At 56.2% G+C, this 18,421-nt stretch overlaps 1 protein-coding gene and 1 non-coding gene across 6 annotated transcripts in view; both read left to right on the forward strand.

Moving 5' to 3' along the window:
• AP1B1 (adaptor related protein complex 1 subunit beta 1) overlaps window positions 1-18,421 on the forward strand; it is a 53,276-nt gene that overhangs the window by 33,365 nt on the left and 1,490 nt on the right. For 3 of the 5 annotated variants that reach the window (XM_027124367.1, XM_027124368.1, XM_027124369.1), the window contains 12 exons: window positions 922-1,037; window positions 1,387-1,552; window positions 6,812-6,910; window positions 7,383-7,642; window positions 8,258-8,459; window positions 9,877-10,020; window positions 14,561-14,706; window positions 15,965-16,094; window positions 16,397-16,481; window positions 17,114-17,200; window positions 17,293-17,447; window positions 18,125-18,133. In XM_027124367.1, coding sequence (XP_026980168.1) covers window positions 922-1,037; window positions 1,387-1,552; window positions 6,812-6,910; window positions 7,383-7,642; window positions 8,258-8,459; window positions 9,877-10,020; window positions 14,561-14,706; window positions 15,965-16,094; window positions 16,397-16,481; window positions 17,114-17,200; window positions 17,293-17,447; window positions 18,125-18,133 — 1,599 coding nt within the window. The remainder of the gene's footprint in view (window positions 1-921; window positions 1,038-1,386; window positions 1,553-6,811; window positions 6,911-7,382; window positions 7,643-8,257; window positions 8,460-9,876; window positions 10,021-14,560; window positions 14,707-15,964; window positions 16,095-16,396; window positions 16,482-17,113; window positions 17,201-17,292; window positions 17,448-18,124; window positions 18,134-18,421) is intronic. The other 2 variants (XM_027124370.1, XM_027124372.1) reach the window with 2 other exon arrangements.
• Window positions 15,197-15,293, forward strand: LOC113630105 (small nucleolar RNA SNORD125). The gene has a single exon (XR_003436823.1). It is a non-coding gene; the product is annotated as a small nucleolar RNA SNORD125 (small nucleolar RNA).

An 18,421-nucleotide genomic window follows, 5' to 3' on the forward strand; every position in this document is an offset into this window, starting at 1 on the left:
CAGCTGCTCATGGTCCAGGAAGGCCTGAGGGTCACAACTGGAGCCCCCAAGGTACCCACGGTACAGATTTGGTTGGGCTCCTTCTCATCTGTAATCTCCCGTGGGCCTCTGAGTTGCTGCAGGTGAAATTAGCCCATCATCGTCAGGGGTCTCCTGCAGCATTAGCTAAGACAGTGTGGCAGCCCAAGCTGGTGGTGGCCCTGGTAGACTTAGCTCTCACTTTGTGGAGCTTTGGGGCAGGGGCTCTGCCTATTGGACGTTTTGGCAGATATCATGATTCAGCTGTCCATGTGCCCTTATCTTCAAATTCCCAAGGGTCATTCAGACCCCTGTGTCCTGGCACTTCATCCCTCCCATTCTTTGCCTCTGGAGAGGTTCCTTGATCACTGATCTGACTCTCCTTAAATGGGTCTCCTGGAGGCTAGGGGATCTGGGACAGCTGGTCACTTTAGCCCAGCCCCTTGAGACGTTTTCCATTTGGCACCCGTGATGGCAGTCTGAGAAATCTCTCCCATAGAGCCTAATGCAGCGTGTTGGAGTAGAGGGGTGTGGGGAGGGCTGGTCCAAGCAGAGACCTCCTAAATGCTTCTGGTCACGGGAGCCCATTTTGTGGAACAAGTAGAAGTGAAACCCTGCTCTCAGGGCTTGGCCTAGAAGAGCTCCAAAGACCCTCCCTGCTCTCAGAAGCTCTACTGGCCTTCTCCTCAGTCTAATTCTATCTCCCTGTGTCCCTGCCATCCCAGGACCATCATTTTGTACTCATTCTCCCACCTGTTACCTGCAGAGAGGGTTCTCCTGTTTTCCTGCTGTGAAAAGGAAGGTGGGCAAGGTGTGACTGAGCCCTTGACCAAGGCATGTTGGTCAGAGGTTCTGCTGGAAGTGGGTGTAAGGCCTTGCCCACACTCTCCTCTTCCCACACAGCAATCTGCCGAGCGCTGCGTGAGCACACTGCTCGATCTCATCCAGACCAAGGTCAACTACGTGGTCCAGGAAGCCATCGTGGTCATCAAGGACATCTTCCGCAAGTACCCCAACAAGTATGTGGCTGCCCCCCCGCCCCATGAGGGTGTTGTGGCTCTGCCAGGGACGGGCTGGTGGGGAGGAAAAGCAAGGAGGAGCCTCTCCCTCTTCCTTATTTTTCTGCCGTAAACAGCATTCTCAAAAGAAACCCTTTATTTTTTGCTTATTTCTCCTGAGCCGACCCTGCTCTGCTCCCCAGGCCCAAATAAGAACTGAAATGTAAAGGATAAAACTCAAATCCTGTTACTTGCCAGCCTCTCGGGCTCTTGTGGGACAGCTGCCCGTCTCTGTTGGCCCCTCCCGGGCCTCCCCTGGGTGGCCCGGGCTCCCTCAGTGCTCACGTGCCGGCCGTGCCCTGGTCTCCAGGTATGAGAGCGTGATCGCCACGCTGTGCGAGAACCTGGATTCCCTGGACGAGCCTGAGGCCCGGGCCGCCATGATCTGGATAGTGGGCGAGTACGCCGAGCGGATAGACAACGCGGATGAGCTGCTCGAGAGCTTCCTAGAGGGCTTCCATGACGAGAGCACCCAGGTGAGATGTTGGGTGGCCGACTTGGGCATGGCCAGCAGCTCAGCACCTGCGGTCCCTCCTGCCCTGAAACCCTCCTCTCAGCCAGGAGGCCTCAGGGCCCTGCCCCTCCTAAAACTGCACTGACGGTGCAGACAGACACAGGAGTGCTGTATGGGTGACAGGTGTGGCTCCTTGCCTCCCACACTGCGGTACCTAAGGGGGACATGTGAGGACACTCTGTGGTGGTGGCTATTGAAGACTGCAAAAGTTTCTGGTTTTGTTTTAATTTTGTATTTATGTTTGGATAGGTATAGTACATTGACTTGGTTCAAAATTGAAAAGACACAAAAGGATATATAGTGAAAATTCTGTTTCCTACCACTTTCCTGGTCACAAGTTCTCCTGGAGAACACCATGTTATTTATTGGTTTCTGGCGGGTACTTCCAGAGAGAGAGTTTAGGAACACACCAGCCAGTTCCTCTACAGAGACATGAATAGTCAATTTTCATCGTTTGTGGTACTTATATTACATAAAGTCAAACACTGATTTAGTAAGTGCTAAACCATTGCTTCCAGGAGAAATATAGAGTTGGGTTCCTACAAACCCCAGTCACAGCATTTTTATCAGCTGGTCAAGGTAAACCTTGTTTTATGTGTGTCTCTGTTTAGAGACACCTTATTTATTAATATATTACTGTTGATTCATTAGCATTGAACTCACAGCCAGCAGCACTGTAACTCATGCCTGAACAAAGCTCATCTAACACATGTATTTTCTCTAAAAGGCACATCACAGCCTTCTTGCGCTTAGGAACACCAGATAGCGCTTTAGCACTACACTGGGGGTGGGATGGGGGCATTTTAAACAGCAAAATCACCAACAAAAAGCACCAAAATGTGAAAGACATGGCACTAAGTAGACTGTGAAGAAGTCACTTGTTTACAGTATGAGAGTTGAGACAGACGGCAGGGCACCGCCTCACTCGACCTCAGCTGGGAATGTGTACTTCAGGCAACTCGAATTTTTCACTGCTGTGCATGTCTGTGAATGACCGTGAAAACGCCACAAGCACTGATTTCAGGGTCACCAGTAAATTTTAGCAAGCAGACAAATTTGCAGATGTGTCCTCTGTGAATAATGAGGATCAACTATATATATATATATTTCTTTCTCACTTTTTAAAAATATTTATTTATTTATTTTTGGCTGTGTTGGGTCTTCACTGCTGTGCACGGGCTTTCTCTAGTTGTGGCGAGCAGGGGCTACTATTCGTTGCAGCGTGCAGGCTTCTCATTGCAGTGGCTTCTCTTGTTGCAGAGCACAGGCTCTAGGCACACGGGCTTCAGTAGTTGTGCTACACAGGCTCAGTAGTTGTGGCTTGCGGGCTCTAGAGCGCAGGCTCAGTAGTTGTGGCACACGGGCTTAGTTGCTCCGTGGCATGTGGGATCTTCCCAGACCAGGGCTCAAACCCGTGTCCCCTGCATTGGCAGGCGGATTCTTAACCACTGCGCCACCAGGAAAGTCCCCTCACTTATTTTTTTTTTTTTTTTTTCCCTCACTTATTTTTAAATACTGATAGTAAACTATACAAATTGAAACTGATCAGTACCTTTCATTTTTCCCTTAAAAATACATTGGAAGGCCATGCCATTATTAATTATTAATTTGTGCCATTATTAATTTACAATTTCAGAGGAGTCCTTCATGCAGAAGGACCATGTTTGTTTAACCAGCCTCCCCTGACGGATATTTAGGTGTCCAACCTTCTGCTCTTTTAAACAGTACTGCTGTGAATAACCTGTGGAAAGCACACCTGCATGTGCAGCTGGAGGGTGAATTCTTAGAAGCACGATGCTAGGTAGAAGGGCCCGTGCATTGCAGGTTCAGGTTGCTGTAGCAGATTTCCCTTGGTGTGGAGATTGTTCTGGTTTACACTCCTGTCTCAGAGGTGGGAGAGTCCTCTCCTTACCTCCTTTGCCAGCCTAGTGCATGCTCAGACTTTATTTTTGCCTATCTGATTGATAACAAATGGTACCTTGGTATAGTTTTGTTTGCATTTCTGTTTTGAGTGGGGTTGAACATCTGTACGTTTGTATTCCCTCTTACGTGAACTGTGCTCATGCACGTGGGGCCTTTAAAATGTCTGTGAGCACAGAAATCTTAGCTGCCCAGCTGGCGCAGTGGAACCCAGTGGATCAGACTTTGGACCTTGAATCGGAGATATCAGAGTCCAAACCCCTCTTCTGCCCCTTCCTGGCTTGCTGCCTTTATGCTAACCCTTTACCTGTCTGAGCCTCAGTTTCCTCATTTACAAAATGAGAGTCATAAGACTTTCCCTCATCCTGTGCTGTGAAAGTTAAATGGGATGCTTTGTGTAATGTCCCTAACACGTGCGCAGCCCCTAAATTAGAAGCACTCATTAATGGTGGTGTCAGTGTTGGTCGGAATTGGTTTAAAAGCACACTTGTCCAGGCAGAAAACGGGACCTTTAGGTTCCTGTAGCTGAGTCCAAGGAGCGTTCTCTCTTCTGCACCCCTGGGTGAAGGTGCGTGGGTGGTGGCAGTGGGGCTGTCTCTGCCTTCCTTGGGTGGCATTGCCCTTGGGCAGGCTCCCCACCAGTGAAGCTTGCGAGGTGTCAGTGCTTCCAGGCTACGTCCTTCTCACTTAGCAACCCCGTAACTGCCTTCCCCTCAGTGGTTCCAGCAACAGTTCAGGCCTGTTTGCATTACCCTGAGCCAGTCCCTGTCTCCGTGGATTGAGAGGGCCAGAGAGAAGGACAGTTCCCTGAGGGAAAGCCAGCGTTTCAAAGCCAGAAGATCGAATGGATGCTGGGTGGGAAAAACAACAGGTGTCTGTCACAAAATAATAATAGTAATTCTCACCGACTCCCACTGCCACCTGCCACGTCCAGCTGGCAGCCTGCCCCAGGGCTGCCTCCACTTCCACCGCACCAGCCTCCCTCCCTTGTCAGAGGAGCAAAGCCCAGTCTGGGCTGGTTTCTGCTCCTGTAGTCAGGTCCTGCTGGGATGACTGCAGAGGATGCCCTGTGGAGGTGTTTCTGCCTGTGGCTCCTCCCCCATTGTAGGGTCTGGAGCGTTCAACCGCCAAGCCCATTTCCTCATCTCTGGCACAGGGTTCCTGCAAAGCTTATTGGATGTTGTGTGTAAACTGCCCGCTCCAGTGCTCAACAAACAGTAGTTGGGTGGTGGTGGTGTTTTAATTAGATGGCCTGTTTCCTTTGCCTCCTGGGTTCACAGCACAGTTCAGAGCTTTTATAAGAATACTTAATGCTTTGCAGTTTGGGAACTTATTTATTTTTGGCTGCATTGGGTCTTCATTGCTGCGCGGGCTTTCTCTAAGTTGCGGCGAGCAGGGGCTTCTTATTACGGTGGCTTCTCTTGTTGCAGACCGCGGGCTCAGTAGTTGTGGCGCACGGGCTTAGTTGCTCTGCGGCATGTGGGATCTTCCCGGACCAGGGCTCAAACCTGTGTCCCCTGCATTGGCAGGCAGATTCTTAACCACTGCGTCACCAGGGAAGTCCTAGGAACTTACTTTAGATTGTCTCTTTGAGCCCCCTCGTCCTGGCTCCTAAGCCTCTCCAGCCGTGGACAGGGAGCGCTGCGTCTGGCCTGTCTGAGGGCAGGGGCAGCGGCATCTTGGCAGGGGGACTGCCCGGACCTGCAGGCTAACGGGAGCCTCAGTGTGTGTGTGGGGAGACGAGGTAGGGAGCTGAGGCGGCCCTGTTCCCAGGCAGCACTGCAGACCCGACAGTGATGAATGAGTGCTGGCAGCCAGCTGCCCGGGATTGGAGAGAACTTGGTAAAGAGTCCCTGTGTGGCAGTTGTGGTGACGTTGACGATGATGACAGCTGTTGTGCATTGAGCAGAGGACACAGTTCTTTCCGTTTGTTGTCTCATTGACTCTTCCCATCAACTCTGTGAGGTGGTGCCTCCATTTTATAGATGAGGAAACAGACTCAGAAGTTAAATGGCTCGTCCAGGGTCACCAGCTGGGAAGGCATAGAATCAGAGTTCAAATGAGGTGTGATGTAACTCTGGCTCCAAGTAAGCTGCCATAGATTGGTCTTCAGAGCTCACAAGGACCCCCTGAGGTAGGCCACACATCTCCCTCAACGACTGAGGGTAAGTGGCTTTCTCTAGGCTACCCAGCCAGCGACTCGAGCCAGGTCTGGAAGCCAGTCCCCGAGCCACCTCCTGCCTTGGACACAGCTAGCCTGCTCCTCTGCCATTGGCCCATGTGTCACCAAATTGCAGGGACTCTGGATGCTTAGTCCCAGAAACAGACTGCATCCCCTCAATCCTGCATACCAGGGCAGCTAAGCCATTTGTTTTTGTAAGTGCCCTCCTACCGGACAGGCCCAGGAGGTGCAGCCAGCCCTGTTGCCACCCTTCTGCCGCAGGCCTGTCCCTAGCACAGTCTGGGGAGCCTCAGGCTGTCCTCTTGTCCCAGGACTGACAAAATGCGATGGGGCTAAGGAAGGTCTATGCACAGAATTGTTCTTTCAGAGGTGTGTTTTTAGTCAGCAGGTTTTTCCTAAGTGCCCGTTACACACCAGGCACTAGAATGAACAATAGCCAGGGATGCAGCAGTGACAGACACGATCCCTGACCTCAAGGGGATCTCTCCATAGGGCTTCCCAGTGGCTGGAAAGCATCTCCAGTACTGTGGGGTGGTGCCAGTGAGGGGGACAGGAGGCTACAGAAGTGGGGAGGGGGCACAGGAGGTACGTTCAGGTGAAGACAGTGGCAGGTGAGAGGTGGGGCTGGTGGGGGCGGGGCAGGAATGGTTCCCGTCCTCTGGTGGAAGCACAGTTCCTCACAACAGGCTGACTGTGGGCCCTGCTGCCCCAGTCTGCTGGGCATCCCTGGCACCTGTTGCACTTGTTGGCAGATGGTCTTTAATAAGCATACCAGGCACATGTGTTGCCTCCGTAAGCTGCGGGCTCCTGAAGGCTGTGAGGCCTGGAGCCCTGATGGGTTTCTGGGACCCTAGCACTGGGCAGCAGCCCCCACCTGCCTGGGGTTGCCAGATAGCACTGTGGGCAGCTCCTTCCTGAGCGGTCGGGCGAAGGTCCAGGCTTCTCAGCACTACCTCTCCCCTGCTGGACTTGGCCTGTTTGTGTGGCCAACCCCAAACCCCGGAAAGCTGTTCTCAGCCTTTGAACATCGTTTTACCTCTCTGAGGTCCTCACCTGGTTTCCTACTGTCCCCACAAGAAGCTTACACTCCTTCCTCGCCTCCTCTCTGTCTTCCTGCAGGTCCAGCTGCAGCTGCTGACAGCCATCGTGAAACTCTTTCTGAAGAAGCCGACAGAGACTCAGGAGCTGGTGCAGCAGGTCCTCAGCTTGGCCACTCAGGTGGGTGCGCAGCCTGCCTGATGTGCCCAGCACAGCCCTTGTTCCACGGAGGGAGCTTCAGTCCAAGGAGCCAGACCTGGGTGGTCCTGCCCCTAAAACTGGCACCACTGGGATTTGGTCCCAGAGCATTCCAGGATCCCTGCTCAAGGAGCTCAGTCACAATCAAATAGAGGTGGGGCAGGGGCAGGTGGTGACTGAGCCAGACCATACATGAGAGAGGAGAGGGAAGTCCCTGAGAACCGGGAGGGCAGACGGTGGAGGACGCAGGGAACGGAGGCAGGAGCGGGCTGGGGGGAAACCGGGGGGCTGGGCCACATCTATTCAGGCGGTTTACAGGTGTGCTCCCGCCAGTGCTCAGGTTGCCATCATCAGTCACCCTGTGATCCCCTCCATGTCGTGGGACTACGGATGGGGCTCCCCCTTCCCCTCACCTGGTTGCTCCGAGTTTCACTGGCTTCTCATCACCTCCCAGGACTCAGACAACCCGGACCTGCGAGACCGCGGCTACATCTACTGGCGCCTGCTCTCCACGGACCCCGTGGCTGCCAAGGAGGTGGTGCTGGCGGAGAAGCCGCTCATCTCGGAGGAGACAGACCTCATCGAGCCGACGCTGCTGGACGAGCTCATCTGCTACATCGGCACCCTGGCCTCCGTCTACCACAAGCCGCCCAGTGCCTTTGTGGAGGGGGGCCGGGGCGTCGTGCACAAGAGCCTGCCGCCCCGCACCGCCTCGTGAGTACCAGGGGCCACTCGCTGGCCTGAGCCTCCCCATCTGCTTCCTCGGTTCAGTAGCACAAGCACTCGGGCCTGAGTCTGAGCAAAATTACGATTCTAGCAACTTTTTAGTGAATGCTTACTACATACCAGGTATTGACTCGGTGACAACAGCTCTGAGAGATGTCCTCTCTTAAGAGATGGGGACAAGAGGCATAGAGAGCTTGAGTGCCTGGTGCAGCATCCCAGGCAGCAGAGCTGGGCTCAGACTCGATTCTGCCTGACTCCAGAGCCCCGTTCCTCTCGCCTTCCTGCTCTGCGGCTCCCAGGGTTGTTGGCCTGGTTGTCCAGTCCTCTGGGGACCAGCACCCGCTCTTCTCTTTAGAGTGGGCTGAGTGAGGGGAATACAGATGGCCCTCCCTTCCCTCAGCCCGTGAAGCTGGATCTCTCAGAGAGCCAACATGATGGATCAGGCGTCGGAAGGCGGAGGAAGGGGGGATATAGACAGGCTTCTGGGACAGTGAGGAGACCCAGGTGCCTCTCCTGAGGGTGGATCCTGGAGACTGGGGGCTCTGGCCTCCCTGAGATAGCCTGACCCCCCACCCTGCTGAGCCTCTTTCCCTGTCCTGACAGGAGTGAGAGCACAGAGAGCCCGGAGACGGCCCCTGCTGGAGCGCCCCCTGGCGAGCAGCTGGATGTCATCCCCACCCAGGGCGACCTGCTGGGCGACCTCCTCAACCTGGACCTTGGCCCTCCGGTGAGTGGCCCACCCCTGGCCACCTCCTCGGTGCAGATGGGAGCTGTGGACCTTCTCGGCAGCGGCCTCGACAGCCTGGTATGTCCTGGGGCCCCCTCTGGATGAGGTTGATAGTGATCTCTGGAGGACCGATCGTTGAATGCCCTCTCTGCCAGACGCCAGCCAAGGGCTTCAGGCACATTTGCCTGCGAAGGTGATCATGTAGCTCCTTACACATCGGTGAGAGACTGAGGCTTAAAGAGGTCAGGTGACCTTCCTTCCAAAGAGAACACAGCTGCTAAGTGGCAGACACAGGATTTAGCCCCTTGCCGGGCTGCTGAACCCCAAGAGACCTGGAGCAGTGTAGGGCCTGTCTTAGCCCCTTCCCCTGAGTCTGGCACCTCGGCCCTGTAAGCCATACCTGCATCCACTTACCCCACATGCTGCACTGGTTGGGGGTAGCAGCCCAGCAGGCCTGAGAGAGGCCCATGAGAGGTCAGGGACAGTCCCTCTTCCCCTGTGAAAGGGGGTGGTAAGACTGGTCTGGGTGTTTCCCTGGGATTTCTTCAGGCAGCTGGTAGAGCCGGGTGGAGGGGGCAGTGGGGCCCTTGTCACTTGGCTATGCCTGTCTCAGGTCCCCAAGGCCACAGCATAGGAAAGGGTAGGAAGGACGAGGGTGGTCAAGTGAGGCCAGTGGCTCATGCCCTTCGTAGAGACAATGTGGGCCCCTCATAGGCCCGGCACAGCTTCACACCAGGCCCCTTTTGGGTGGAGCAGCAATGACTAATTTTCTCCCTCTTTCTCTCTCTTTCTTATCTCTCTGTGTCTTCTTTCCTGGCTTTTCTCTCTGCATGTGGCTGCCTGTTCTCTTCACCCTGCCTGCTTCTGCTTGGAGATGGGGGATGAGCCTGAAGGGGTATGGTTCAACCCTTGTGCCACCAACCCTGCTGCTCCTAGATCGCGCCCCCAGCATCCCAAGGGTCGGGTGATGTCAAAGCAGTTCCTCCCTGCTAGCCCTGGCCTCTGTCCAGTGTCCTGGCATCCTCCGCATTGACTGCCCAGCATCCAGCTGCCCTTGGGCCCCCATGTCCATTAATTCCTCAGCCCATCCTCACTACCCTACAATGAAGTTGCCTTGTCATCCTGAGGCTCGCCGGCCCTCTCAGTCCCCACAACCCCTCTCTGACATCCTGGGGTGCGTGCTGTCATCTGCTGAGCACAGCCCCCTCACAGCATTGTGTCTCAAGTACCCCTTTATCCATGGGCTGTTAGTTTGTGAGTGTCCCCAGCCCTTTCCCTCAGGGCCTGCGGAGCACGGGAGGGCTCGGCCTCTCCTCTCCACCCACCTCACTCTGTCTTGTTTCTGCAACTTAGAGTTGATGTGATTGCAGCCCTGCAATACCCCCTCCTGGCCTGCCCCCCTGTTTTCTAAAGGGCCAGGTGGCCACACTCATCCTGGGGCCCTGATGTCCCTGCCTTTGATGCCCGCCTTTGACCTGTTTCCCTTCCTTTCTAGATCGGGGCCTCCAACTTCGTGTCACCCCCAGCAGCAGCAGTACCAGCCAACCTAGGAGCACCCATGGGCAGTGGCCTGAGTGACCTCTTTGACCTGACCAGTGGCGTGGGCACCTTATCAGGATCATATGTGGCTCCCAAAGCAGTAAGTGCCGTGGCTTCTCTCGTGGCAGGACGTGTGGCTCCTTAAGTGGCCCACTGTGTGGGATCGGCCCTGGCCGGCCAGGATGGGCTCCTGGAGCAGCAGTTGGCCAGCACGATGCTGAGGGCAGCAGGGAGCACAGGGAAGGGATGCTAAGTCAGGCGTGGAGGCCTGGGGAAGGCTTCACAGAGGGTGGTGTTGCTGGAGCTCAGGCCTTCAGATCAAGTCAGAATTAGCAAGGCAAAAATGGGGAGCGGGCTCCAGGCCCAGAGTTGAGGGAAAGCCCACACCTTCCAGAAAACTGGCAAAAGTCCCATCTAGTTGGGTCAGTGGTTCTCAGTGCTGTCCTACCCAATGCTCCTAATTGATAACAGGGGTTTTTTAATGCCCCCTCCTTTCATAATAAATGAGATCTGTGGACTGTATATCCTACCTATACATATAATTTCAAAAATGGTAAGATGTTGTCATCGCATAAAAGAGACTTAAGGGTTTCCCTGGTGGCACAGTGGTTGAGAGTCCGCCTGCCGATGCAGGGGACACAGGTTCGTGCCCCGGTCCGGGAAGATCCCACATACCGCGGAGCGACTGGGCCGTGAGCCATGGCCGCTGAGCCTGCGCGTCCAGAGCCTGTGCTCCGCAACGGGAGAGGCCACAACAGTGAGAGGCCCGTGTACAGCAAAAGAAAAAAAAAAAGAGAGAGAGAGACTTAAAAAGAAGAGAGTAAAATGATGTATTTCAGTGTTGTGGAGGCTTGGGCATGCCCGCCCCAGATCTGATCACATTGTTGGGTGCTGGCAGCAGTGCAGAGTCACAGTGACACCACAGCTATAGAGAGTGTTTGTAGCTCACGTGCCATGAGTGATGTGGCCAGAGGTGCCATTAGTTTCTGAAATGGTGACTGACTTCCAGTTAAGTTCCAAACAAAACAAGAAACAGGCTTCCCTTGATTTTCACCATCATTAGTTTCCTGGAAATTTCAGGGCATGTTGAAACCATGCAGAAAATACTCAAGGGCTGCAGGACAGTGGCTCATTGTGAAGACCGTTGTCCTCAGGCAGCATCCCTGACCCCAGCCCACTAAACACAGTGTGTCCCCCCCACCCCACCATTGCCTGCCTGGCGGTGCCTCAGAATGCCCACTGGGCCACCCAGGGCAGTACCCCTACCCCCAGACTCCTGCCTAGACCAGAGCTGAGGAGGGAGGAAGCTGGCAAGGTCGGCTGCACCAGCTTTGAGCCTTTGTTCTTGATCCTGGTGCAGCAGGAGACATTGGAAGGTTTTAAGCAGGGATGAAGCAGATTTGCACTTGATAGCGATCCTCTGGCCACCATGTGGAGGCCAGACTGGAAAGGCTAGAGCAGAAGCAAGGAGCCGGTGGGGAGACTGGCAGGAGTTGGCTGATGGCTGCCGGACAGCAAGGCACTTGTAGGGGTGGAAAGGAGGCTGGACTGGAGGCAGGCGTAGCAGGACGTGGCAGGACATGGGGCTGGCGGGGAGGGGGATTCCAGCTGGAACAGTGGGCAAGGGGCAGGATGAGGGAAGGAGAGCTGAGTTAGGGGTGTGAGAACATGTGGGCCTGGCACTAAGGAGAGCACAGTGTGGGCCAGGCTTTTAGCCTCAAGGAAGCTGCCAGAGGGGACAGATGTGGCCTGATCCCTCACGACACTCAGGTCACACACCACGTCTGCCGCTTCGTTCCCAGCCAGAGCCGCTCTCTATTCCAAGGTCCCCTCCCCAAAGCAAGACACAGCAGGGCTTCAGGGGCACAGGGACATCTCCCTCATGACTGGGGAGCTATGAGCCAGCACCTGCCCTGCCCTGCCCACTACACCACAGTGGTGGTGGCCAGAGCCCCCAGCCAGGATTCCTGGCAGGATCTGGGCCTGAGGGGCCCCCAGCAGACGGCAAGTCTAGTGCTGGCAACTACACACTTCCGTGCCGGGTACTGCATGAACATGGCATGGCCACCATCCCACTAAGTCCTCCCAGCAGCCTTATGATGCTGTTATTCCCATTTTTGAAATTGAGAAATCTGATTGCTTTTTCCTAAGGTCACATAGCTGGTAAGTGACAGAGTCTGGAACTAATGTAGGGCTGTGGCACCAAAGCCTCTGCCCCCAACCCTTATGCGATCTTTTTGTTTTTCTTTAAAGATTTAATTTCATTTATTTTTGGCTGCATTGGGTCTTCGTTGCTGTGCACAGGCTTTCTCTAGATGTGGTGAGCGGGGGCTACTCTTTGTTGTGGTGTGAGGGCTTCTTTTTGCAGTGGCTTCTCTTGTTGCACAGCACGGGCTCTAGGTGCGCGGGCTTCAGTAGTTGTGGCTTGCGGGCTCTAGAGCCAGGCTCAGTAGTTGTGGTTCACGGGCTTAGTTGCTCCGCAGCATGTGGGATCTTCTCGGACCAGGGCTCGAACCCGTGTCCCCTGCATTGGCAGGCGGATTCTTAACCACTGCGCCACCAGGGAGGTCCCCCTTATGTGATCTTAAAGTGTTTAAGGACCTCAGTGTGCCTATCTTAATGTCAGGGGTTGTCAGAATCAGCTGGCCCTCAGGGAGCTTGCCCTCTACATGTGGGTTCATTTTAACAGGTATTATCACTGCTTTGTCTTAGTGGAGGGCCAGATGAGAGTACCAACTGGAAGGAGAGGTGAGGGGATCCCAGGTTAGGAGTAATCAGAGCAGGCTGCCTGGAGGAGGAGTCCTTGCAACATGGGCAGGACTTTCTCCCTCCCGCTACCGTAGTCACAGGCGGGTTCTGGGATGTGGGTGTGCTCTCCCTCCAGAAGCAGTGGCTGTGCGGGCTACATTTTCCTGACAGCGCTGTGACTACTTCGAATAGTTTGTCCTGCGTGCATTCCCCGCTCCTCCTGGTCAAGGGAAATGAGACTCTCTGTACAAGAACTTGGAGTTCCTCAAGCACTTGGGCCAGTGGATGCTGACAGTTCTAGACTCCATGAACCTACAATGACCAAGAGAGATGAGGTCCCCACCCTCGGCAGTCAGGATGGTGACAGTGCCAGAAAGAGCCAGTTTTGCAAGAACCTGGGAAAGGAAGCCAGGTTCCTTGGAAGGGCAGGGAGCAGGGAAGTCACCGTGGGAGCCCTCTGAGTGCTGTGTGCCAAATCACAGCTCATGGCTAAAGCCATGAGATTCTGCTCTCACAGATTTGTCTGGGGGAAGCAAAGCATGATCAGAGTTAGCAATTAGGACGGGGTTAGGGTGGGGCATGCTTTCCAAGCAGAGGGAGAACAGTGTGTGTGTGAGGACCAGAGCCCAGGGAGAGCAGGGCACCAGGCCTCGGAGGCCGTGGGCAGTGGAAGCATTGCAGGATTGAGGGGGTTCAAGGGTGCTGTGATCTGATTTGCATTTTAAAAGATGGCTTTGGCTGCTGTGGAAATTGGGGATAGAAGAATTGGGCAGCTATGCGGGTGGCTGCCATCTTACCTGGGGATCTCTGATGGTGGCTCAGACGCAAGCAGTGCCTGTGGAGAGGGGAGAGCAGAGAACGTGGTGGCAGATGGGAGGAGGTGGTGTTGACAGGACCTGAGCTGCATGACCATGGGGGTCATGGGTGGGCTGAGGGCTGGTGCCCAGATGCTCTGGTTCCTGGTGTTGGCGACTTGAGAGACAGTGGGGTGTTCACTGACACAGGGCACCTGGAGAAGCTGGCCTGGGGCGGGGCTGTGAGCTGTCCTGGTGAGAATGGCAACTTGAGAGGCATTTGCGCGTCCACAGGATGGCCCCTACTGGTGTCCCTCACGGGCACAGCTTTTAATTCATGCTGTTCGCTTAGCAAACGTTCCCTGCATACCAATCTCACACGAGGCTCCGAGCCAAGGATGCAAAGACAGAAAAGCAGAGCCCTCCCCTCGAAGAGCTGTCTGGGGACCTAGAAGACAGTTTATTTGCTAAAACGTCATTGCAGCGGGAGCCTGGAGAAGGAACCTGGGGGCAGGCTTCCAGGAGGAGGTGGGCTTGAGCTGAGACTCGGATGACAAGGGCAGCCAAGCAAGCAGCAGAAGACCTGCCAGGCGAGGGGTGCTCTTAGTACTGTCCTTGGTCAGGCCAGTTTGTACAATTAAAGGCCAGCCCTGCCTTCTGCGAGGAAGGGCAGGCTGTGACAGCCAGGGAGGCCTCAGGCTCTGGCTGAGGCCCAGAGTGCCCTTGGCTCTCGACTCTCCTTGGCTCGTCAGGAGGCTGGCAGGGCCCGCTTGTCTCATCGCCTTCCTGAACCCTGCTTCTGAGTCATCCTCTGACCTCCGGAGACTCGGCTCAGCCTTGGGCACACCAAGTTCCTCCCTGCCCTGTGCTGCTCCAGCACGTGGCCACACGGCTCGGGGGTCCTGGGCAGGCTGTGCAGGAGCCTTCCTCCCATCCTACGGTTCACATGGTCGTCCCCTGATGGTAAAGGCAGGTGTGATCAATCTGAGAGGCCCCTTTAGGTGTGAGGGAAGGGGGGGTGGGGGAAGGACCCTCACGTGGGCTATGGAGTTGGGGACATGGTGAACACCAGCCCCCTTCCCATCGTCTTCCCTGCAGGTCTGGCTCCCAGCTATGAAGGCCAAAGGATTGGAGATCTCAGGCACCTTCACCCGCCAGGTGGGCTCCATCTCCATGGACCTGCAGCTGACCAACAAGGCCTTGCAGGTCATGACCGACTTTGCCATCCAGTTCAACCGCAACAGGTGAGCTCCCTGAGGCCAGCCTGCTGAGAGCCCACGCTGGTGACTGCAGGCAGGCGCTGAGGGCTGTGGGCCTGGAGCCTCTTTCTGGTGAAGGAGGATATTCCTCACAACCACATCTCAGGCCAAAACTCTCTAAAGCAGTGATTTTTCCCCACAGTAACCTCTTTATGTGGACACCAAAGTATGAGGTGGAGGGGCAGCGCACCTCCCTTTATTTTTGCCTTCCCCCACTGCCCCGGGGGCATTTTACTGACATAATCTCCAGATCTGAGCAGCTCCTGTCTCAGGAGTCTCTAAGAAGGAGGATGGGGAGTGGGCCTGCCCCCCAGCCTCCCCCATGTGGCAGGATTAAACCACCAGACAGGGCCTCTGTGAATGGTGGCTGCTCCAGGCTCCTAACCCCTACCAGGTCCCCTTCCAGGGAAGTTCTCCTGTCTGGCACCATCAGGGTCTTCATGGACCAGGCCAGCTAGGCCAGGGCTCTCTGGGGGACCCCAGCAGCCTCTCCTGATGATCCTTCTTCCTGAGCGGCTCTAGTGATGAGCAAACTGAGCCTCTAAGAAGTTGACTGAAGGGGCTGTTTCCTCAGGGTGAGCCTGTGGGCCAGTGGTTTCCGACCCTCTGTCAGACCAGGGAGACCCTAGAGGCCACAGAAACACTCCAGTGTCTCTTACGCTCTTGGGCATCCTCCTGATTTGCTCACATGCTGCTATACCAAGAAGCAGGGCTTTTCTGAATCTCTGTGGCCATCTTATGATCTAGCCAGTTCTGGCCCAGACAGTAAAACCCAGTGTCTCGTTTGGGATGGTCACATCCCTCCTGGGAGATGGAGGTCGGTCACTGAGAGTTGGGCAGTCACAGAGTTTTCAAATTAAAAGAAGCTTAAAGGCCCCCTGGTTTGTTTTGTTTTGTTTTGTTGTTTTTTCCCCTGGTTTTAAATGGAGCTCCTTGAGGGCAGGGCAGGGGCACTCTTACCTGGGCCTGCCCAGCACCTTACCCAGAGGAGAAAGAGGAACAGAGATGGGCTTCAGGCCTTCAGCTGTCCCAGATTTCTCTTCCTGTTCCTGTGGCCATTGAGGGTTGGGGAGTGGGGGTCAGGAGCTTGTCCTTCAGGCCTGGGTCTGGGCCTGGGATGAGGTCGGCTCACTGGAGAGGCTTCTCGCCAGCTGCTGCCCAGGCTCCGGAGCCCCAGGAGCCCACCTGTCCTGTGTCAGCACCTGTTCCCCCGCCACCCCCACGGGGGCTTGTCTCTCCCCAGCTTTGGCCTGGCCCCCGCCGCCCCCCTCCAGGTCCATGCGCCGCTCAGCCCCAACCAGACTGTGGAGATCTCCCTGCCTCTCAACACGGTGGGCTCAGTCATGAAGATGGAGCCTCTGAACAACCTCCAGGTATGTTCCAGGCAGGGCTTGGCACCCCAGTCCTTACCCACCTGCCCCGGGGAGGAGCCTGGGGGAACCGTCTGGGGCCTGGCTGGTGCTGGCAAAGGGCTGTCTGTGGAATCTTGCTCTTGGACACAGACTGGGGGCAGGGATGGGGAGTGGGGGAGGCCGGTGGGAGGGGGTGTTGGGCATGGCTACCGGGGAAGTCATGAGAGGGAACCTGCTCAGGTGGGCTCACAGGGAGCAGGCACTTCCTGGGGCCTTCAGGGTGTCGAGCATCAGGGACTAATCGGGGACCCCCTTGTTCCTAGGTGGCCGTAAAGAACAACATTGACGTCTTCTACTTCAGCACCTTGTACCCGCTGCACATCCTCTTTGTGGAGGATGGGAAGATGGGTGAGTCATGAGGGTGCCTCTGGGATCCCTAGAACAGATGGATTGGCTTTGCCCCACGATAGACTCCATGAGTCACCGGCTCCCCTGCAGAGTCTGGAGTGAGGGTCACAACTTCACCGGGGCCCCCAGGGTCTTATCTGGCCAGCTCTGCCCCTCAGTCTTGCCTGCAGCCTCTAGACAGTCGTCGCATGGGCCCCCCGAGGCAGGGAGCCTCGGCCATGTGTCACACCTGATGCCCATCCCCTGTGCCCCAGCTGGAACCCCTGGGAAGACTCATCCCAGCACCCATAGGGCATGGAGCGCTTTGCCCACGTCATCTCTGTCACATCAGAAGCTCTGTAACACCGCTGTGACTAATGAGCAGGGTGCTCGGCTCCAGAGCAGCAGGAGGTCGGATTTGGGTGGTAGTGGGGAGAGCTCTGAGGCCCAGAGGCAGGAACCCTGGGTCTTTTGGGAACAGCACAAGTGGCCACCCTCACAGAGCTCAGGGTTTGCTCAGGGAAGCAGGAGGGGCTGTGGCAGAGCCAGTCCTGTCCTCAGCTGCAAGGTGGCACTGCCCCCCGACCCACTTCCTGCTGAGGGTTACTGAGCGGGAGCAAAGGTGTATCAGGATCCCACCTCTACCCCTCCAGACCGGCAGATGTTCCTGGCCACGTGGAAGGACATTCCCAATGAGAACGAAGCCCAGTTCCAGATCAGAGACTGCCCCCTGAATGCGGGTAGGACTCCTGAGCCCCGCCCCCACTCCATGCTGCCCCTCGCCTGTGCCCCAGGCCTCCCCATCTCTGACTGGGGGCCTTCTGACCCCCAGAGGCCGTAAGCAGTAGGCTGCAGAGCAGCAACATCTTCACCATCGCCAAGAGGAACGTGGAGGGCCAGGACATGCTTTACCAGTCCCTCAAGCTGACCAATGGCATCTGGGTGCTGGCGGAGCTGCGCATCCAGCCCGGCAACCCCAGCTTCATGGTGAGGGCCCCCGCTCCTGCCTGCCTGCCATGGGGCCTCTGCCTTCTTGTCTGGGCAGCCTCTCCCGTTCCCCTCCTTCCCGGGCCAGGGGTCGGCCCTGATCGGGGGGCACTCTAGCCCAGCTGAGCTGGGATCCCTTTGAGCCTGGCATTGGAGGAGCATCAGAATTCTGACCTTAGAAAGCTTTCAACTCAGTCCCATCTAGTTTCTCAGATAAAACACCAAGTTGGGTCTCAGAACAGTGAGTTGGACCAGAAGATTCTGTAAAATTGGGCCCTGTGAGGCGGCCCAGTTGGCCCAAGGCCCGTCTGACTGGGAAGTGGCTCCGCTGGGCCCCGGCCCTGGCCCTCCGGCTCTTCCTCACCTGAGTGTCCTCCTGGGAGGATGTGGATTCCGAGCAACTCATCCTTCCTGACCTTTGAGTCAGACCTCAGTCAGGACGTGGCTTCCCAGAGGCCAAGCTGCTGTTCCAGGCCCCAGAGAGCCCAGGCTTTGCTTCTCCCTGCACCCAAGTCTCGGGCAGGCATGACCCTCCAGAGGCTGCTCCCTGGGCTCCGCTGGTGGTGTGGGTGCAGAGGTCGGGTGGGGCCTCGGCGGTGGCTTCGGTGGTGGTAATTTCCGTCTCCCTGTGTTCGGTTGCTGCATGTCCACCTTCCCTGCTGGTGCCCGTGGTGCAGGACTTGGAGGTTAGCGGATTGCTTTTCTCTTCCTCTTCCCCTCCATCCTCCCAGCTGTACCTCGCACACCCCATCTCTTGGCCCGGCTCTCCTGAGTTGGCCTCACCCCGCTGCTCCCCAAAGCCGGGCAGACACGCATGCAGGCTGCAGGCAGGAGAATTGGCTGCCCTGTGCTCCCCAGCCTGGTGCCTTCACTTCCCACAGTCAGTGTGCACAGAGCCCTTCAGAGGAGACTGGGGCCCTGACTGCTAGAGCGCCACGTGCCCCTCCCCCTTCCCAACGGCCCCCTTCAGAGCA

The sequence above is a fragment of the Aethalodelphis obliquidens genome, unplaced genomic scaffold (assembly GCF_003676395.1).
Source record: "Aethalodelphis obliquidens isolate GAN/ISIS:26980383/991018 unplaced genomic scaffold, ASM367639v1 scaffold28, whole genome shotgun sequence".
Lineage (NCBI taxonomy): Eukaryota > Metazoa > Chordata > Mammalia > Artiodactyla > Delphinidae > Aethalodelphis > Aethalodelphis obliquidens.